We start from the raw sequence: 22826 nt of genomic DNA, 5'->3' as shown, positions 1-22826 counted from the left end.
TTATTAAGTTTACACCCACATGTTAACATTCTAAGATGGGTATTTTCATATGCTCATTCAACTTAAGCAATTAGGTTTTTCCCATGATAGCCCATTCATGAGCTTGTGTCTGTCAGTAGTGTGTGGCCAAGAAAGAGCAGAGAAGGTACTTAATTTTGTGGGTTAGAAGACAGGGGAGAGAGTGGATAGATAACATGAGTGAATGACTTTGGTTGGGTGGAGGAAAGGTTGAAGGGTCAGCAAGGTCAGAGGAGGATTCTAGGGCTTGTTTGTCTGAGAAAGTCACTGAGAACTGTCCCTCATCTTTCTGACAGGAAAAAGCTGACTATTGGCTCTTTGTCCTTCATACATTACCTCGACTAACAGAATTAGATCGGAGGAAGATTAAAGTGGAAGAAAAGGTACTGTCTGATGTATAGTTCACAGAATTGCAGAATGTGAGAATCGGGAGGGAACTCAGCAGTCATGTAATACCAGTGCATGCATGAAAGGAATCTTGACTGTAACATGCCCAACAGAGTGTGCTACTTGAAACCAAATGCACTACTCTGTCCTCTCTGAACAGACACTGGGATCGCCATGCTTTTGGAATGTTCTTCTTCCTTCTTTCACCCCTGGTATCCTTACCCAAATATCAGTCCAATCCTTCATGATGCTTTGTTTGGCTTTAAATCTCCATGACCTGGCACCTAGTAGGTGCTTGATAATTGTTTATTTAATCTCCTTTGTTGATAAACTTCCCTCTTTGATTTCACGTAGCTTTTTGTTTGTTTTTTTTTAATTTTCTAATACTTAAATAAAATATTGTGTATTTTAGCTATTTGTTTTGGTGTATTTTATCTCTGTAATAGACTGTAGGTCATATCTTGTTATCAGTTAATCAATTAATTAATTAATAAAATTTGTGCTTTTCTTACTAATGTTAAATGAATTGCAAAGGCCCTTCCAACTCTAATACTCTGTGATTCTTATTTTAAAGGGTTATTTTGAAGTTTTAAAAATAATACTTTGCACATTGATTAATAAAAAGAAAGTTTAAAGGGAACATTATCAAAATCCTCCATTACTCTTCTTTACTAAGGATGGATTAGAAAAATAGTCTACATTGATATTTAGAACTATGAGTTTAAACTGTTCCCTCTTTTCATGATAAAAATTGGATTTTTAAAATCTATCACACATAATTGTGGCTTTAAAGCTTTGTTTCCTTCATCCTTTCCCCAACCACAATGTAAATGGGTAAGTAAAGAACAACTCAATTTCCACTTATTATTTTCTCTTCGTTGATCTCAGGAGCTGAATTGAGTGAGCAGTCTTTAACAAGCTAAACATGAGATTTGTAACTTTTAATTAGGAAACAACTTTCTCCTCTTTACATAGAAATTTACTGTGGTGACATCAGCTCCCTTCTCTCCCCTCTCCCCTCTCCATTTTTACTTTTAATTCTGGAAACAGGTTGAAGCATTGAATAAGTATAACCCTCCCCCCGAAGTAGTCGCTGCTCAAGATCATCTGACCCACATTGCATACAGCATGATGCAGCCTCAGAGGATCTTTGACAGGTAGGTGCGTGTAGCCATGGTCCACACCAGGGACTGCACTATTCAAGCTTAGCAAAGCACTGTCTTAGAAAATGTTGTTCTCCTTGGTAACACCACATTTCCTCTGTTAGAAAATGGTCCAGCTTAGTTAGTTTGGACAAGACTTTACTTTTTTCCACTTCCTAATCTCCTGTCCTTTGTAGCTAAAGGTGATGATGCTCTACTTTTCTGATGGAGATCATCCCAGGCTCCCTCATGACCAATGGTACAGGCTTGCAAAGTGGCTTCTAATTTTGGAAACAGCTTGCATATAGCTATAGCCATGAAGCAGTAAAATGACCTCTCCCAGGCAGGATTGCAATCTGTGACCTTGGCCTCACTGGGAGAATTGAGTTGGTCTGTAGTGCCATAGAGAATTGTTCATTAACATTTGAGTAAACACCTAAATACCTATCAAAGAATTTTAAACTAATAAAGATCTTTGGGATCACCCTCTGGTAGCAATAATAACTTGCATTTATATATGCTTTAGACTTAGCCTAAGGGAAAAGCTAACATTTTCATTACATGCAGCTTAGAAATGAGCTTAGAAATCCAACTTGGTTGAATTGAAAAATGAATTTGGTCTACCACATCGAAGCTTTGAGACAGGTTTGCAACAGTTTTTCTGTTTCTTTTTAAGCAATCTGTTGGGGCAGACAGCCATTTGTGCTGCAAGTGTAGGGTGCAAAAATTCTATCAATATCCAAAGGAATTTAAAAAACACTTGTAAAACCTCTGGGAGTAAAGGGTTCTAAAATTCTGATCTTCATAAAGAAGTTACTCCATTGCTTTGTGTTCTTGGGAACCTGGGAAGAGTAAAATGTTTTAATTTTCAACAAAGCACGTACTTTTTGTGCAGTTTGATAGCCCAGGCATTGAATACTGTAAAATGTGTTCATTGTATTCCTTTGTGCAAAATGTTTAATCATTTCTTTTATTATTTCTGGAAAAGTACATTTGACTTAACAGAAGAACATGTATGGTTTCTTTGTTTTGGGTTTTTTTCCATTAAAAGATGCTAGTTATCTCATGCTTCTGAGTGTACTCACATAAAAATACGTGTTAAACAAAATCTGCTGCAGTAGTTTGAATAATCAAGTGACTGATCATTTCTGATCTACCCCTGGACAAAGACTGTTGTCATTCTCTCTTAGAAATAGCTGTTTTGCTTTCAGTGGATCTAATTTTAGCATGGGTAGAAAACAGGATTATCACCAAACAGCCAACAGTAGTAACTGGTGGAAGGATCATCTAGTGTTTGATTACTACACTTCCATGCCATAGCCAGCTTCCCTTTCGTTTCTAGCCCTTTGAATATTGCCTCTCCTGAAAGTCATGTCTGTTATATCTGCTAGTAAAAGTGTATCTTTCAAGCAAGTCTTTTAATTTTCTTCGGAGCTAATATATTTTCAAATAGATGAACATATGGTTTTAGTACTTAAGGTAACAAGCAATTTATAAAATTGCATTTATCAATATGCCAGTGTTCAATTAGGAAACCACACACTGTATCCATTAATGAAATCTAATTATTTTTTATTCTCTGATTGATGAATTTAATGTTTATAAAGTCTGATTTTTTTGGTAGTTTATCATTTGTAAATCAAAATCAGTAATCAATTTTAATTTATTAAACTTTACTTTTATACCAACAAAATACAAATGAAATACCTGGTAGGTCATTACTAGAAGGAAAAGTCACAGGTAACTGGGGACTTCATTTAGAAGCCAGTAAGAGGCAGCATGGTGCAGTGGATAGAGAGATATCCTTGGAGCAAGGATGGCCTGAATTCAGGTTCCATCTGTGACACATGCTGGCTCTGTGAGCTGGGGCAAGCCAGATCTCTTCTCTGGGCTCTAGGCAACTTACTAAGACTGTAAGATAGAGAGGGGATCCTGATTTGCATTGTTGGAGGAAGTTTTCCCACCTGGCAGTTCCCTAAATTGATGAGATCACAGGTCCAGTCCCTAATTCTATCACCAAAGTCCCCTAGTAAGCTAAAGTCCAACATTTTTTTTTTCTTAAACACATATGTTTGATTTTTACTTTATGACTATCTTTGATATGAACTTTATATATGATAGCTCTTTAGTTTTTTGAAAGGGCCACCATAGTTAATACATTTTACATTTGTAACACAATGGATGTGTGCTGTATCTGGGGTCAGGAAGACCTGAATTCAAATACGACTTCAGACACTTAACTAAGTGTGCGGATCTAGGCAAGTCACTTAACCCCTGCTTGCCTCAGTTTACTCAGCTATAAAATGAGGATAATAATAGTTTCTACCTTGTAAGATTTGTGTGAGGATAAAATCAGATAACACTTGTAAAAAGTGTCTAGCACATAGTAGGTATTTTAAGTGCTTTTTTCTCTCCCTTTCCTTGTTTTAATCGTAATTACAGTAGTAAGCCCTGTAAAAGTGGTTAATATGATTTGTCTAGATATCATGTAACTGAGCCTAGATGTATTTGGTTTTGTGTTGTTATAGCACTCTGCCGAGCCTTGATGCCCCTTATCCCATGTTGGTATTAGTTGGTCCACAATCTGGAGGGAAACGGGAACTTGCCCACCGACTCTGCAGGCAGTTCAGTACTTTCTTCAGATATGGGTGAGTTTGCTCATTGGCTTGTGAGACTGGGAAGACGTGATAAATGTTAGTCGGAATCTTATTTTAAGGCATTTTGCGGAATACATTCTGTTTTAATAACCCTGGTATGTGAGGAGATTTCCAGAAGTGGGCATTGTAGTAGCTGGTCAATAAACATTAATCGGTGATGAGAGTGAGGGAAGACATTGAAGCCATGGTCCTCAGGAGTAAATCATTCACATTATGAGGGGAAGCCGATCTGGTGATCCATACTTAAATTGTCTTGTAATGGCTGGTAACATAGCACCATCCCTGTACCATTCCATATGGAAGCAGGGATGATTGTCGAACTATTGTCAGTATAAGAACCACCCAACAAGCAACACGAAGCTAAATAAAATCCCAGGGTCATTGTCCTGTAGGACTGCTGCGCATATTCAGTGACATCACACAGATGTTAAGTATCTTCTTCCTTATAGCAGCTTCCTCACAGAGTTTTCTTTACACAACAGAGCATTTCTTGGCAGTAACTGTTCAGAGGCATGACTTAATTCAGAGTCAGCCCAGAATAATTCTCCAGAACCTGGAAACATTTTTCTTTTTAATGCAACGTGATGGTGTTTGAAAGCCATCTCATCCTGTTCCAACACAGTGTGTCAGTATTAATCACAATGTTGTGATGTTCAAGTTTGCTGCACTGGATAAACTCGCACTAGTGACAGCCTCCTAGTAACAGACACTGAACAGCATGTCTTTGTCTGCCCTTCATCTTCACTTGTGGCTTTTCACAAGGAAGGAAAAAGAAAATATGGTGGGCCTTTTTCTCCTTCGCATCAGTGTTGTGATTTTCTGAAGCACATACTTTGCCTGATGACAGAATGAAATAAAAGCTGAGAAAAATTAGAGGAAGCCAGAGCCCTCTTGAATGTCCTCTGAGTGATGGCCTGCTCTCTTCAAAGGCTAGGAAAGTCAGACATCAAACTGGGATTGTGGTTCATGTTCCTTTGAAATATTCCCTTTATTTGCATGGATGAGAAAGAGATTGATTTTAGACTAGCAGTCCAACAACAACAAATTGGAAATGTAACTCAGCAAAAAATTAGCAAAGAAAAGCAAAACACACGTGGTTTCCTAATACAGCTTTTCAGTCTTTCTTTTCTTAAGCTAAGCACATTCACATGATGCAAATAGTGCTTTGAATAGGCTCATTTATTTAGACTTTTAAAATCATATTCCTCACTTTACCTCATGACATAAACACTATGAAATATTCTGAGGAGGAAAATATTTCAGATACCCAGATACAACTAATAAATTGAGTAATATATTCTAATAAATTAGATTATAATGTGAGAATAAAACCTCAGAGCATCACTGGGCCAACTAATTGAGATCCCATACCAGTTTAAAAGAATGTTTGGCATAATTCCAGAGAGAAAATGGCAAGGATGTCCAGTTTCCAAGGATTTTTCTGTCTTTATGGTCCTGAACTTCAAATATGAGAACTTTCCAGTGAAGGGCAGTAACCTGGAGGCAAACCAGGCACCATCCATGAACTGTTCCTTTCTTTTGGCCCTTATGCCCTTGGGCTAACCATCCTGGATCTAATAAGGCACCATCCATTTTCATTCATTCATCAACCAAACAGTTAGTGATTTCCTGCTACGTGCAGGGCACTGTGCTAGTTGCTAAGGACATAGCAGGGAATACAAGACAGCTTCTTCACTTACTTGCCAGTCTCCCAAGAGGAGTGAAGACACGATGATGTTCCCTGTCCACTTGCACTAAGGCAGCAGTCCAAGAGGAAGCATCAAGTCGTGGAAAGAAGGATGGAGCTGGGTTCAAGTTTTAGGCCTGACACTTACCAGCTGTATAACCATGAATAACTGCTCTGTCACTCCAAGCTTCTCTTCCCCCATCCATCCCCTACTCAGCTGTCAGAGTGATTTTGCTAAAGCAGAGGTCTGACCACATCCTTCGCTTCCCTATCCCAACTCACTACACTTCAGTGACTCCCTATAAACTCTGTTTAGATGTTAAAGTCCTTCACACCATGGGCCCTTCCTTCCTTTCCAGTCTTCTTACATTCTGTTCCTCTTTGTGTGTCTACAGTCCATCAATATTATCCTTCTGTCTGTTCTTCACACATGGCACTCGTAACTCCCCGATGCCATGTTTTTTCAGTGGTGTTCACTCCTGCCTGGAATGTACCCCTTCCTCACCTCTGCCTCCTAACTTCCTTGAAAATCCAACCTAAATCCTATCTTCTTTAGGAGACTTTTCCTAGTTTCCCCTTAACCCTCCATTGCCTTCCCTCTGAGGTTATCTTTTATTTACATTGTACGTATCTTGTATTATAGTAATTTGTATTCTGTCTCCCCCATTCGGATGTTGGTTCCTTGAGAGCAAGGACCCTGTTTTGCCTTTCTTTCTTTATATTCTGATGCTTAGCATAGTGCCTGGCACAATCATAGCTTAACTAATGATTGTTAACTGCCTGCCTGACTAATATCACACATGAGCAACTTGTTAATTCACACCTGGCAGCTCGGTTGGCAAGGGCAGCTTGGTAGTGCACTGGATAAAGTGCCAGCCCTGGAATCAAGAAGACCTGAGTTCAGATTTAACTTTATCCACTCACTAGCTGAGTGATCCTGGCAAGTCACTTAGCCCTGTTTGCCTCAGTTTCCTCATCTGTAAAATGAGCTGGAGAAGGAAATGGCAAACCACTCCAGTATCCTTGCCAAGAAAACCCTAAATGGGGTCAGAAAGCATCAGACGTGACTGAAACGACTAAACAGCAAGCTTGGTGGTATAAGAAGCCTTGGAGTCAAGATAACCTGAGTTCAAATCCTGTCTCAGACACTTATTATTAAGTGACCTGGGCAAGTCACTTAACTTCACTTATACTCAGTTTCTTCCCCTGTGAAATAGCACCTAATTCATAGGGTTGTTGGAAGGATAAAATGAGGGTGCTTTGTAAACCTTAAAGAATACATAAATGCCAGCTATTCATATTTGCTTTGAAGCATAAATGAAATCTCAGTTTAATTTTGTATCACCTTCTAACAGTTTACCATTTTAAAAGTGCCTAACCTCTATCTACAGCGCAGCATTAATGTTAGTGGATTACTCTCTTCATTGGTTTGTCCATGGTGGTGTTCTGCAACAGCAGAATTTTCTAGTGCCGTCATTTTCACTGCACTGGAGAACTTTTACTTACGAGTACAAAATCCCTTAATATTTGACACCCCAATAGGCCCTCTCGTGGCAGTCACTGGAAGTATTTAAAGTAATCACTTCCCAAATATGAAGACTAGGAACAAACACCTGTCTTCTTGCCAATGGAATATTCTGGAAATAGCCAATTCTTTGAGGAAATGAAACATCATTTGATTAATCACCTAAACATCTTTAGTTCCTGTAACCTCACCCAGGTTTCCAAGCACCTTACCATCCTCTTCGGTCATAGCTGCACATCTTCAGTTTGTTACCATCCTTTAGATATGATAGAGCTCTCCCTCTCACCTTAGAATAATACTAGCATTGTAGCAGCCAGAATCTAACATTTGTCTTTGTTTCTCTATCTGCCAAATGAAATTAATAGAACTTGACTCATTTTATAGGAATTTACTGTGACTTGACTAACCAGTGATTAAGGAACATGGAGAAAACTGTATATAGTATATTTCTACCTAGAAGGAAAATATATGTATTAAAACTCTTTAAAAAAAATGCCCATGTCTTGTGTCACTAGTTAAAGTTTTGGCAGTGTTTCAGCATTTTCTCTATTATAAATTTATTTTCTGGGGTGTTTACATCTAGCTTTATCCAGAGGTAGCCAAGTGATGCAATGAATAGAGAGCTGGGCCTGCCATCAAGAAGACATGAGTTAAAATCCAGTCTCAGAAACTTACGAGCTGTATGATCTGGGCAAGTCACTTAATCACTGCCTGCCTCAGTTTCCTCATTTATAAAATTAGGGTGATTTATAGTAGCACTTACTTCCTAGGGTTGTTGTGAGGATCAAATGAGATAATAGTGGTAAAGCACTTAGCATGGTGCCAGGACACGTAGTGCGCACTTAATAAATGCTTGTTTCCTTCATATGTAGGACAGCCTGTTATATAATGTTTCTACAAATGACAATTAGACCATAGCTTCAGATATTTACCTGTAGGATTGGGTCTTTTTTCATGAACCAAGAGTAGAGTTCATAAGGTGTCATTCCAGTAAATGCAGGTTCTGTTGACAACCACAGTGCTAATGAGACCATTGTTTTCTTTGCCTGGGTAAAAGCTATAAATCATAATAAAATCAATGACCATTTCCCAAGCACATTCTTAGCTGTGCAGGACACTGCTAATTCAAATTATGTTTTCTCTGTAAGAAACTCTATAAAATTTCCTGTCCAGTTCTTTTTTTTTTTTTTTCCCCAAGCTCATTCAGGCTTTATTTTACTGACCAGAGACATGAGAGAGGCCCATGCCTCCAAAGAAATGACTTGGATTTCATGTCTGGCTTCCCTCAGGTCTCCTTGGCCAGGCCTTGCTTGGTTCCTCACATCTCCCAGCGAGGGGGAGGCAGCCTTTACCAGTGGGTAGTGTGACGGGCAGAGGCTAGTGTGAATGGCCCCTAGCCTACACCGGGCCAGGTGCCCCCCCCCCCCCCCCCCCCAGCCAAGGGCAGGGCACTTCTGGACATTAGTAAGGCCTGCCCAGTTAAGAGTGGCACAGGCCCTTGGCAAAGTTCTGCCTATACCACTTGACCCAAGCCCCAAGGGTCCCTCCTCCAGCCAATCCTCCTGATATCTGGGCCAAGTCTTGGGGTACAAAGGAGTGTGACATCCTGAGGATCCCCCTGAGGCTCCTTAGGGGGCCCAGGGCAGCACTGCTGTTGCCAAGGAAGCTCCCTCCTCCCTGCCTCACCGTGGGCCGACCCAAGCCCTTCTGTTTTTAGTTTACAAAATAAACCGCTTTCTTTCTACAGCGTCTGTGCCTCAGGAAGGGAAGGGTCCCTAGTTTCCTCTTTCCTTGGTGCCTTGGGGTGGGGGTGGGGTCACAAGGCAATTCTTCCATCTTCCCACCCCCCTTTACAAAGGGTCTTCACAAACAGGGAGGCCAGCACTGGACTTTATCTCTGAGGCAGTTGTGCCAGGTCTTTTCCAAGTATACCTGAAATGTAAAAATGTCAATCCCTTCCCTAGTAGTTGTGTGCATGGAGGCCCCACCCCACCCCTGGCCACGCCCCTCTGGGGGGCTTCCCTCAGGTGTCAGTGTCTAAGTAGGGGTTCTGGGGCCGGCACTGGTGGCTTGGAGGCTGGCTTTCCAGGTGCAGATCTCAGGGGTCTCTGGGATCTCAAGACCCTCCAGAGTCATCTGGATCCGACTGTCGGATTCTTTTGGGAACATGGATGCTGTCCTCCCCCAGCTTCCTCTTGGCGCAGTCCTGGCAGGCATTGCCTAAGAGTGTTGGGCTATCCACTCCGTCAGCATCTGGGCTTCATTGTTTGCAGATCTGGGCAGCGAGGTCTTGCACACACTCAGGAAAGTAGTCAAAGCAGTCCCCATAGGAGACGACCTTAATGCCATGCAGGAGCATGTCAGCCTGGTACTTGAAGAAGTGGTCTTCGTTCTCCTTGAGCACCACCATGAAATGCTCCAGATCCACCTGTCCTGCACAGGGTACAGGAACAGCGCCTGGAAGATCTGCTTCCGCAGCGTCTCACTGCATCCCATGAACGGAAGAGCCTTGGTCCGGTACAGATTCTGCAGCACTTCCATTACTTCTGGGTCCTGGGTCACATCTTTATATCCTGAAGGATCCAAAACCATCCCGCAGGGATCTGTGTATAGGCCAGGAATATGAAGAACACATACTTCATGTGCCCTCTGGCCCGCTGGAGAACCTTGGTTTTATCTCTCAGGTCTAAGGATCCCATTGGCTTATTCTGTGGCTGGCCAAAGATCTCCAGCAGGGTATCATAGTTGGTGCCCCACTCCATCAGGGTGAGGATGGACTGCAGCACTGTGGGGTTCTGGATGTGCTGCTCCATTCAACAGTCCTGGAAGAAGTTGGGCTTGGTATCTTCCAGATTTAGTCATGAGCAACCATGAGCAGGTCTTGATCTTTCATCACTTTCTTGCGGAATTCTGCCACATCTCCCTGATGCAGGACCTTCAGCTGCTTGGCCGCTTCCAGGATGGCTTCGATACAGTTCCTCCAAGAGCAGAGGGCACGGATACCAGGGGCCACAGCGGCACTGACCAGCAAGAGGTCAGGGGGCTGCTTCCATATCAGACTTTTTAAAAATCTCCTGGATTTCTGCTCACTTCTATTTGTTGTCTTTTCTGCTGAACCCATCTCTAAACCCAGGGGCTGGGCAGTCGCGGGGCCCCCTCAGCACCAGGAGCTCCTCCTCCTTCTGGGGTAGGCCCCCAGTCAATTCTTCTGGCAGGGTGGAAAGGTCATAGCAGAGCAGATCAAGAAAGTGATTCCTGCTCTTCTGATTCTGATGCTTCTACTGATCTGGAAGAGGATTAGCACCTAGTACTATGCCAGCCACATAGCACTGTAGATGGTTAGTAAATTCTTGTCATTTGATTGACTGAGGTCCTTTTACCAAGGTCTGATAGTGTCTTCACATAGAAAAACTAATTTCAAGGTATCCTGATAACCTCTGTTTAGAGTTTCCTTGCTGTCTTGGGTTTATAATCCAAATGTAATATTAAATATTACAAACAGCTTTTATGGTCTCTCGATTATCTGCACTAATGGAGGGGAACAGCATTGTTAATAATGGAAAATATTTGGATTTGGAATGTATTTTGTAGGTTGTTTTCCACCTAGAAAATTTACCTTTTAAATTTTTTTTTTTTGTTTTACATAGTATGCTGTCAGAATTATTTAGGGATCCCCCAAGCACACAGCAACTAAAGAAACAGTATAGTATAGGGAAAAGGCCATCTGTTGAGTCATGAGATCTGAATTCTAGGACTGGGTTTGACACTGACTCACTATGGGGCAAATGATGTTTAAATTTTGTCCTACAAAAAAATAAGAATACTATGTGCCTTGTCTACTTGAAAAGTTTGGAATGAGAATTCAACAAAAGAGTGCATTTGAAATGTTTTGAAAAAGCATAAGTCACTATTCAGTTACTAATACTGTTGTTAACAACTGGTAGCAGAGGGTCTTTTATGGGACAGGAGAAGGAATCATCCATGGAGACCAAGAAGACAGAGTAAGAAGTAAGAGAGGAGCCATGAGAGTGCTATGTCAAGGATGCCAAAGAAGGAGACTATCAAGAAAAAAGAGAAGTTGGGAAGTTTATCAACTGTGCCAAATACTGCAGAGAAATGAAAAGAAGAGGAATGGGGGAAAGCCTTGTATTTTGTAACAAGGATGTCATTAGGCCTTTGGAGAAAAGGCTTTGGTGGAGTAGTAGGGCCTGGAAGACAGATTGTGAAGGATTTGGAGGAACAAGTTGGTAGTGAGAAAATAGAAGCAGTGAATGTAAACTGCTCTTTTTAGAAATTTGATGTTAAGATGCATTAAAGTGAATGGAAGATGGGATGGGAGCTGAACGGGACCAGCAAGGTCAAGAGTAAGTCTTTGCAGGAAGAGGAGATGCCTCTTCCTATTTGAGCTGTTTCTTCATCTCATATGAGAGGGTTTGACTAAATAACCTCTCAGGACCCCTCCAGCCAAAAACCTATGGCTCCTAAGAATGAAGTATGGTCCTGAGGAACTGGGATCCGAAAAAATGTCAGCTGACCAAGAAGTAGACACGATATGAACACCACGACCTTCTTAAGTAGATAAAGTACTATTACTGTTTTATCTAAGATGGTCTGAGCTTGCTTAAGATTCCATGGTCTTCAAGCTAGGGCTGGATGTGTCATGAGTGTGTAGAGAAGATGCATGCTTATGGTGGAGGTTGTACAAAATAACCTCTAAGGTCCTTCTGTGATGAAGGGCTCCTCTGCCTCTTGTGGTTTTATGGTTCTACAGTGCTGGCTCATAAGGTGCGATGATAACAAGGACCAGCAATTTCCTGAATCCATGATAAGAGTAATCTGCTTACAGAGAATCACTGAGAGTTGAAATCTTAATCATTGAAAAAAAAGGTTTGATTTTTCTCAGAAAAAAGATTTGAACCATTTTTCATTTAACTTAATTGAAACTGGTTAAATTATTTGTTATATCTTTTTTTTATATTTTATATCTTTCAGTGCCTGTCATACCACAAGACTTCCCTACTTTGGGGAAGGGGACCGAGTTGACTATCATTTTGTTTCTCAGGAAGTTTTTGATGAAATGGTGTGCTTGGTAAGAATTTTGGACATTCCGGGAATGAAGTAATCTTGCTTACATTATTATTTTGCAATGATGAATATATTATTATGTAGATTCATGTCGTGTTTTAGGAAAATTGATTCTTACCATGTTAAGAAAATACTGCTGTAGTTTCTCTGCAGCTGATATACCTGATACTAGTTGGGCTTTGTGCCTTTATGTAGATAAATTCTACCAGATAGAATGCTTATGGATTAACTCATATATGAGGCTTTGGTTATATGGTCAGAGATGAGGTCTTTGCATTCTGTATTAATAGTACATTCTGAATATCATAGGTCTATGCAAGCTTTCAGACAGAACTCAGTCTACTTTATCTGCATTCTCATCTCACATTTCCAGAGATGCAGAGAGCTTAACTCTTGTAGAGTTTGCCTATGGGTAGAGAAGCCCTTAGATAGTCACATTTAAAGTATCTTTTACTCCTTGTGTGACATAAATTCCCAAACAGGTGAAAGCCCTCCTTCATAAAACTGCCTCAGGTAGACTTAGTGCAATCTTGCTCACATGAGATTTCATGTCTGTTTTGGCAATTTTGTCATTCCAACCATCAGTAATTGCACACAATACACTTACCTCTAAGAGCAGTGACTTTGTATTCATATGCAAAATGAGTCCCCAGAGACTATGCTTTTTTTTTTTTTTTTTGGTAATCTATAACTTATTATTACATATTCATGCAATACTGCATTATCAAAACTATTCTTATAGTTAACTACTATGACTCACTCTGTATTTGTTGCAAATACGTATTTCCACCAAATATAGATTACTGCAAATATATCATATAAATATTTCTAAATATCTATTACACAAATCGATAGTTGCTACAAAGGCTCTATTTGCCTTCACACGCCTCCATGGTAATTGTACACTCTTGATGTTGTCCCAAGAGCAAGAGTAAAGAATTTGTGTGGCTCTGGTAAAGTGACTATGAGGGGCTCCATTCCCCACCTTGTGCCACACTTTTTTTCTTTATAGCTTATATGTTTGCTACCAAACAGTGTGCTCCTGAGTCACAGCTGGAGTGGGTAGCCATGAGAAACATGACCATGTTCTTTACAACTTTGAAGCTGCAAAGACAACAGCTATTATTGAGGTGATTTTACCTCATGATCACTAAATGTTGACTTCAAGGGAGGCAGAAGATAGGGAAGCATATGCTCACTCAGGTTTGTTAGTACCGTCATGGAGATGGCCCACTCAGATTCCAGGAGGAAGGGTTCTCTCTCTGGTGAAGTTCTTGAGATTCATAGACACCATTGTAATAATTACATTGATCCCCAAAAGACATTACAGATTTTCTTCAGTTAAATTAATAATAACTCAAAAAGGTCAATGTAACTACTCACTCTGTAAAAAAACAAAGTGGAGGAAAAAAATCACATTACCCAGCTTTTGGTATACAAATTGACAGATATCTCAGTGAGTTAGTAAACACATATTTGTGTGTGTGTGTGTGTGTGTGTGTGTATGTATATATATCTATACATAGATATATATACACATATATATTATATATATTCTTTTTCAGTTGTTTCAGTCATGTCTGACTTTTTGTGACCCCCTTTGGAATTTTCTTGGCAAAGATACTGGAGTAGTTTGCCATTTCCTTCTCTAGCTCATTTTACAGATGAGGAAACTGAGGCAAACAGTGCTTAAATGGCTTGCTCAGGGTCACACAGCTAGTAAGTATCTGAGGCTGAATTTGAATAAAGGCCGTCCTGACTCTAGCCTTGGTGCTCTATCTGTTGCCCCACCTTACTGTCCCTATAAGATGTCCCCTGTATATACATATACAGCACACACGTATACATATACGCATATACATAAATACATGCATATGTATTTATGTATATATGAGACATTCCAAGAGTCTTAGTGCAGTTGTAAGCTTTAATAAATAGATACAGATACATACATATATAGATATATGTATGTGTGTATGTGTATATATATATATAATACACAGTATGTGTGTATATATATATATATATATATATATATATATATATATATATATATATATATATATACACACAATAGTATATATGTGTGCAAATGCATACTGTATTCTAGAGAAGTGCCAACATTCAACAATGATCAAGACATAGAATTAATGAGTGGTAATGATGGTAGAGGGCTAGATTACATTAAGAAAATCATTCAGTGCTTTCAATTATTTTAAACTGCTTGCTGCTGTATTTAAGCAGCCATATTCTTCCTGTGATATTGTGAATGATGCAACATTATGCTCTTGGAAGAATCAAAACTGCAAGTGATGCAAAGGACCATAATATACACTGTAGATATAAATGGGTTGTAAAGTATTAACAATCAATAATTTGTGCATAAGAAGTGACATAAAAGATATCATCAGAGACCAGAATAAAAAGCCAGCTAATCAAATGATAGGAGTGAGAGACAATTCAGAGGGAGCCTGCGTGTTGTCCTGCTACCTTGAAGCTCTTAAAAGAAGCAGATGATGATCTCCAGGTCAGTGGGTGGGTCTTCTGTAGAAGATTTCTGAAAAGTCATGGACAAGAATGAGACAGGGTGTGAAGGAAATCAGCACTGATGGGCAGAGTATCCGCGCAAAGGCAGTATCAGATTCCTCTAAATATTCATGAAGACTTATACTTAACATTCCAAAACTCAATTACATAGGCAAGTCATAAAGGAGATGTGGCTAGACAGCAATACACATGAAAAACACCTGGTGATTTTAGTGGACCAGAAGCTTAATGTGAGTCAACAGTGTAACATGGAGGCTAAAAATGCGAATTAGCCCAATTTTGTTTTAGAGAGCTCTTCCCTTCTGCTCCCTTCCATCAAGTAAAGGCAGACTCCCTAGGTTGTTGCCCTGACCAATATAATTTCATAATCCTTATTAACATATTATAACTAAACTCCAGCACAATATCAAGATGTTCTTTTGTCTCATTGTCTGATATAAAAGAATATCATCGGAATAATATATGACTGAAAAGAGAAGGTGGACTAGTTACTTGGCAAAAGTATGAGATAATTGTTCAACAGCTTGTTGGCTCTATTGGTATTCTTACAATGTCAGAAGAAGGTGAGAAAGGACACTAGCACTTTTGGTGAACCCACTATGGCGAGCACCTGAGAGGACTCAGATAAGAACTAAGCAGGATGGGCAGGCATGGGTAGTTGCAGCTTGCATCTCTGGAGGAAACATTCATATGGATGATATCACAAATCCTTTGTCCTAGTTGGACTCCATCTGGACCTTGTAGTCAGTTCTGGGCACCATACTGATAGACATTCTAATGAATTCAGAGAAAGGTAACCAAAATAGTCAAGGCTCCTAAAGCTGGGCCAGAGGAGGATTATTTGAAAAAAAAAAAAAAAAAGCCAAAAACTAACCATATTTGCCTGAAGAGGGAAAGATGAGAGTATTTTGTTTTTGTATGGAAGAAATACAAGTATCTTATTTATTTTTTTTTTATTTTTTTTATTTTTTTATTTTTTTAATGTTTAACAATCACTGCCATACAATTGCGATTTTATCCCTCCCCACCCACCCCCCACCACCTCCCTCCCTCCCCACGACTGCATACAATTCTGTATAGATTCTACATATACTTTCCTATTGAGTATATTTTCACTATAGTCATGCTATGTAGTCAGACTAAGATAAATGAAAGAATCCGTATAACAAATCAGAACATGATACACAAACAGATACACATACACAAACATGATCTGCTACATTATGTGAGTGACTTCCATATTTCTCTCTCTGAGTGTGGAAGGCATTTTGCCTTGAGGTCCACCATTGGGATTTTTTTTTTTTTCAGAAGTTCTTGTGTTATTACAAAAATCTAAGTCTACCAGAAAAAACTCTCACACACTGTGGTTGTTGCTGTGCATAAAGTTCTCCTGGTTCTGCTCCTTTCACTCAGCATCAGGTCATATAAGTCCTTCCAGGCCTCTCTGAAGTCTTCTTGTTCATCATTTCTTATGGCACAATAGTACTCCATTACATTCATATACCATAATTTATTCAGCCATTCCCCAATTGATGGACATCCCCTTGACTTCCAGTTTTTGGCAACTACATAGAGTGCTGCTATAAATATTTTTGTACATGTGGGACCCTTTCCCATTTTTATGATCTCTTGGGGATATAGTCCTAGTAGCGATATTGCTGGGTCAAAGGGTATGCACATTTTTGTAGCCCTTTGGGCATAGTTCCAAATTGCTCTCCAGAATGGTTGGATGCGCTCACAGCTCCACCAACAATGAATTAGTGTTCCAACTCTCCCACATCCTCTCCAGCATTTATCATTTTCTTGTTCTGTCATGTTTGCCAATCTTATAGGTGTGATGTGGTACCTCAGAGTTGTTTTGATTTGCATCTCTCTAACCAATAGTGATTTAGAGCATTTTTTCATATGATTATAGATAGCTTTAATTTCTTCCTCTGAAAATTGCCTGTTCATATCCTTTGACCATTTATCAATTGGGGAATGACTTGTATGATTATACATTTGGGTCAGTTCTCTATATATTCTAGAAATGAGGCCTTTATCCCCGAGCTTAGCTGTAAAAATTTTTTCCCAATTTACTACATCCCTCCGGATTTTGGTTGCATTGGGTTTGGTTGTGCAAAAACTTCTCAGTTTAATGTAATCAAAGTTATCCATTTTGCATTTCATAATGCATTCTATCTCTTCTTTAGTAAAGAATTCTTCCCTTCTCCATAGATCTGATAAATACACTATTCCTTGCTTCTCCAGTTTATTCATGGTATCAATCTTTATACCTAAATCATGTACCCATTTGGACTTTATTCTTGTGTACGGTGTCAGGTATGGGTCTATGCCTAATTTCCGCCACACTGTTATCCAGTTTTCCCAGCAATTTTTATCAAACAATGAGTTCTTATCCCAGAAGCTGGGGTCCTTGGGTTTATCAAACAGAAGGTTGCTATATTCCTTGCCTACTGCATCTTGAGTGCCAAGTCTATTCCACTTGTCTACCTCTCTGTTTCTTAGCCAATACCAAGTGGTTTTGATAATTGCTGCTTTATAGTACAGTTTAAGGTCTGGTAGCGCTAGGCCACCTTCCCAGGCATTTCTTTTCATTAGTCCCTTTGATATTCTGGACCTTTTGTTTTTCCAAATGAATTTTGATATTATTTTATCCAGCTCTAGAAAGTAATTGTCTGATAGTTTAATTGGTATGGCACTAAATAAGTATATTAATTTGGGTAGAATTGTCATTTTTATTATATTAGCAATCTTATTTATTTTTAATGATATTTTATTTTTTTCTCAATTACATGTAAAGACAGCTTTTAACATTCATTTTAAAAAAATTTGGGGTTCCGGATTTTCTCTCTTTCTCCCTCCCACTCCCTAAAAGGTTAAAAATTTTAAATAGTTATATATGTGCAATCATGTAAAACATGTTTTCATATTAGTCATAGTGTGAAAGAAGAAATAGACCAAAAGAAAAAAAAAACATGAAAAAAAGTTATATCCTTAAGTATTTGAAGAACTTTTTTATGAAAAATGATGTAGACATGTCTTGCTTGATCCCAGAGACCAAAAAGGGGATCAGGAAATGAAGCTGGAGAGAAGCATATTTTAGCTTGATATAATAAAAAAAAAAACAAACCTTATTAACACTAGTTGGAAATGATGGAGAGTGAATTCATGCTTAAAATGTGAGTTAGAATAAAGGACATCTAAGATTACTATGATTCAATGAATATGGATTTTTAAAATCCCTATTGTCACAAGTACAACAGAATTGTTAATTTCTGAAATGCTAATGGTGTCTGATATTAGAAATTGCAGAAACAGGGCATTGTGCTTATATTTGAATTCTTCGTTGAAGCAATTTCCACCCCCAACGTGATTTATTTTATGAATTTCAGGGAAAATTTATTTTGACCTATCAATATAACAAGAATAATTATGGACTGAGTAGGGATACTGTAGAAGGCATTGCAAGAGATGGCCTGGCAAGCTGTGTTCATTTGGAAATTGAGGTAAGTACTTTGCTTCTTTTGTGGGTTTTTTTTTTTCTATTCAATCAAGCAAGAAATATTTGTGGAACTAGCCCTCTAATCAGGCAGTCATGGAAGTATAAACTCTGATCTCTGCTCTCGAGGGTGTATTCTATTGGCATAACAGTGCCATTGCCTTTGAATGTTTCTCTGACAGCTTCCTTCCCTTTCTTTATGTCTCCTTCATATTTTTTATTGTTTCATTTTGTTTGGGGAGAGCTCATTCCTGCTCCCTCACATCAAGTGAAGGCACACCCCGTATCACATTTCCCTGACCAATGGGATTTCACAGTAATAGTCTTAGTATAACCCAACTCCATCTTACCAAGCAGACACCCGATTGCAGTGTCATTTGGCTTACGAACCACGATCTGAGCTAGAGCCTGCGCCCCAATGGCTTCAATTCTTAATGGAATTAACTATTTCCTACTTTGCCTAGTGTTATGTTTTCCTGAAATCTGTGAACATAGGGAGGTTTAAGGTCTGTCTGTCTGTATGTTGATTCTGTGTACAAGGACTTTCCTTTAATAAGCAGGTTATTTTACATCTTCAAGAAGCTGGGTTTTGTTGTTGTTGTTTTAGCATTTTATCTTTTAGCATTAAATATAATTTTTGAGCATGGTTTTGCACTAGAGAATTTTATAACTGGAAGGGACTTTGAATTCATCTAGACTAGAGGCAGTGTGGTTTTGTAAATAGTAGACCACATGAATGACAAGCCATAGTTGCATGGGCCAGATGAAATTTTTAAATTGAACAGTGGTGTAGAATAGCGTGTTAGCAATAAAAAATATGGATTTTTGGCTTTAATGCAGAAGCACTAAAAATGGTTTAGTTAACTTGAATCATACAGTATGTGGTTTTAGCAGTAATGAAACTCACTGAATAATTTTGATCAAGTCACTGAAAATACTGTTAAATTTAACAGACTGAGCCATTTTTTTAGTCTAACATATTATGACTTATATTGACAAGTACAGATATAAAAATATATAAACAAGAAAAAAAAAGAAAAAGCACAATGTGACAAAATAAAGTGATAGCACATGTAATCGTAACCTTCTGTCATTTACAAATTGTTTAAAACAAACGCCAGAGAAGTGCATATACTCTAAGAGGTAATTCGATCACCCTATTGGTTCTCATGATCCCTTCTGGAATTCTTTCCCATACTTTTATCTGAATTTTGTTTGGTTATTGCTGACTTTATTTAAATAATTGTAGTCAGTGTGTGCCTTTTTCTTTTGGTTATGCTTTCTTCACCGTGTATCGCTTTATAAGATTATAGGGCCATAGCTATAGAACCAGAAATGAGCTTAATAGCCACTGAGTCCAGCGCCTTTTTTTTATAGCTAAGGAAACCGAGTCAGCCAAGAGAAGTTAAGTGACTTGCTCAGGTCCAAATACCTATTACCTGGCATGAGGTTGGAACCCAGATGTTCCTAACTTCACGTCTAGTGCCCAGTTTTTTTTAATACTCTTCATAATAATTTTAATGATGTAATAATATTGAAATACAGTCATGTATTATAATTTGTTCAGTCATTCCCTAATTCTTTTTTCTTATTACAAATAATGCTCATAGAAACATTTTTGTATAGACATATCTTTTTCCTCTGGACACAACCATAGTAATTCCATGAGAATGGCTCTCAATTTGTCATTTCAGTGTAGATCTTAGATATTAGATTTTTTCAGAGATGCTTTTTACAAGGAATTTTTTCCCTTAATTTTCTTCTTTTTTATCCCAGATGCATTGCTTTTTTGTCAGAAAAGATACACACACACACACACACACACACACACACACACATCTATATGTATGTATGTATGGTCAAATTCACCAGTAAGAGTGGTCATCTTATCTTTTCTAACAAATGTTGGATGGCTAAGAATTTTTCACCAAACCACAACTGAGAAATCAACGACTTTCCATTATCCTCTAACTTTTAACAAATTATGCATATTTGTAATATGTAATACATTTCTAACTTATTGGGCTATATGATATGACTATGAAAGTCCCACTTTACTACCTCATGGTCGTGATCTTGGGTTATCAAAGGTTTTGCCAGCAGAACTCAAGCTCTTCCTGTCCTATCAAACTGGAAACGTTTTGATTACGAGAGTAGTAATAGTCTCAGTCTGGGGTGCAAGGACTGGCCTACCTCATTTTAGAGATGCTCAATATCATGTTTGCCATTGTGATAAATGTTGCATCAGTACTAAAAACCAATGCCCAGACTGATAAAGTCATACATCCTTGATGTTTTAAAATAAGAATGAAATGAGAGTGGTCATCTCTTGTTTTTTCTAAAATATTAGCCAATTTCCTCAACAGTTTTTGTTGATTAATTTCTTCCTCAGTTATAGCATTTTATGTTGAGTTTATCAAATACTATTTTGCTACTTGTTTGGCTATATAGATCTTGATTATCTAATCTGTTCTACTGAAACTTTCCCCCAATTCTTTCTATCTTACCAGTTTTAATAATGATATGGAGTATAAATTGAGTTCTGGGAATACAAGTCCTCCTTCCCCCTTAATTTGGCCTTCCACCTCCTTGATATTTGTTGCTTCTGCCACCATTTATCCTTCCCCCAAGCCTGCACAGGATTATAAATGACATGTAGGAAACTTTGATTAATCTTAACATTTTATTGGCCCACATCATTGGTTGGCAGCTATGGGAACAAGCTCCCAATGTGCAGTATAAATATATCTCTCCCTCTCTAATGCTGCTACCAGAAATAAAGGACTGCATATTCATCAAGGCATGTTTATCTCTCCACTCCCTGACATTCACAAGTACCATCAGTCTTCTCAAAATGCCATTCAAACAAGATTCCAGGATACCTCAAAAATATTGTTGTTTATCTGCATTATAATATCATTGGCATATATTGACAGAGTTCTACACATTCCCAATGTAAGTTTTGGAGAGCAAGTTCATTCATCCTGACAATGATTTAATTGGATGTTTGTGTATGATGTGCACTCAGGTAATTTCATCTGGTTCACCATAGTTGGATCATTTCTGTGAGGGATAGCTCACATCATTATGATAAAATAAAATAAAGTAAAAACTATTTTAATATACTCTCTGAAGACAGTTCACTTAGTCATCTCATCAGATGAATTGTCTGTCATTGTCTTCAGTTTCATTCACTTTCTCTTTCATCTCAAAGGGTGTGAGAAGTTTGAAACATTCCTACTTTGAACCTCGATATATCCTCCTAGTGCCAATGAACAAAGAAAAATATGAGGGGAATTTGCGGAGAATGGGGCTCTTCAGTCGTTCAGAGATTGAATTTTCTGTCTCGAGAGTTGATTATTATGTTGAAATAAATCAAGAAAATCCAGGTTACTTTGATGCATTGATCAATACAGGTAAGTAACTTTGATGAAAAAAGTTGTAACTTTTATTTCGGAATTAAGAAACAATTGACTTAAAAGTTCTATGTCAGAAAAATTCTTTGGTAAAGCCATCAATATTCCTTGTAACATTGAATAATGGTAATGCAGTCTAGCCCTGTTAACACATAGTGACTAATAACTATACATTACAAATCTTTATTGTTAGTTAATATGGTTAGAGAGGAAGATTCAGTACTCTTCACTTATTGTGTGTTCCGTATGTCCTTGTGCCTTACAATCTTTGGTTGTAAAATTGGAATGGCAATCCTAATCTCTTACTACCACCATTGAAATGTTTTGAAATCAACAAAATTCAGATAATATATGTGAAAGGGTGAAACCTCCAGAAGTGTTTTCTTCTGCTGCCTCATTGTGACATGGACTTGACCCTGGGTTCTCAAAGATTGTGCCCAAAAGAATGCAATCTCTGGCTGTTTCTCACAAGCAAGAAAAGGCTTCAAGTACAGTTCAGACAACAGGACAACTGTCTGTGAACAAGCCTAACTAACCATAGAGAAATATGTTACCAATAAGGTAACCACAAGGCGGTGAATTTGGGGGCCATATCCATGAAGCAGCTGAGTACTATGTAGTAATAGCGAAAGGGACAGATGGTGTGAGGATCCCACAGGTTTTAGATAGCTTCAGATATTAATTTAACTTTTGGTAATCTAAATTTGAGCTCTTTGTGCAGTGAAAATAAGATGACACATGACTAGAGGATCTGAGTCATAGCCCTAAAGACATTTTTGTCACAAATGAGATTAGAAGAAATCAAATAGTTCTAGCTAATTGAAAGGACAGCTGATAGGTTTTTCTCAGAGGCAGATAAA

At 38.5% G+C, this 22826-nt stretch overlaps 1 protein-coding gene and 1 pseudogene across 5 annotated transcripts in view; one reads left to right on the top strand and one right to left on the bottom strand.

The window, feature by feature from the left end:
- LRGUK (leucine rich repeats and guanylate kinase domain containing) overlaps positions 1-22826 on the top strand; it is a 118651-nt gene that overhangs the window by 29907 nt on the left and 65918 nt on the right. For all 5 annotated transcript variants that reach the window (XM_072652710.1, XM_072652711.1, XM_072652708.1 and 2 more), the window contains 6 exons: positions 315-401; positions 1456-1562; positions 4076-4195; positions 12409-12505; positions 18444-18557; positions 21765-21966. In XM_072652710.1, the coding sequence (XP_072508811.1) occupies positions 315-401; positions 1456-1562; positions 4076-4195; positions 12409-12505; positions 18444-18557; positions 21765-21966 (727 nt within the window). The remainder of the gene's footprint in view (positions 1-314; positions 402-1455; positions 1563-4075; positions 4196-12408; positions 12506-18443; positions 18558-21764; positions 21967-22826) is intronic.
- On the bottom strand, positions 9197-10552 carry LOC140531250 (protein FAM118A pseudogene; annotated as a pseudogene).

This window comes from Notamacropus eugenii, chromosome 3, assembly GCF_028372415.1.
Source record: "Notamacropus eugenii isolate mMacEug1 chromosome 3, mMacEug1.pri_v2, whole genome shotgun sequence".
Lineage (NCBI taxonomy): Eukaryota > Metazoa > Chordata > Mammalia > Diprotodontia > Macropodidae > Notamacropus > Notamacropus eugenii.
This window is presented reverse-complemented; position numbering and strand designations above follow the sequence as displayed.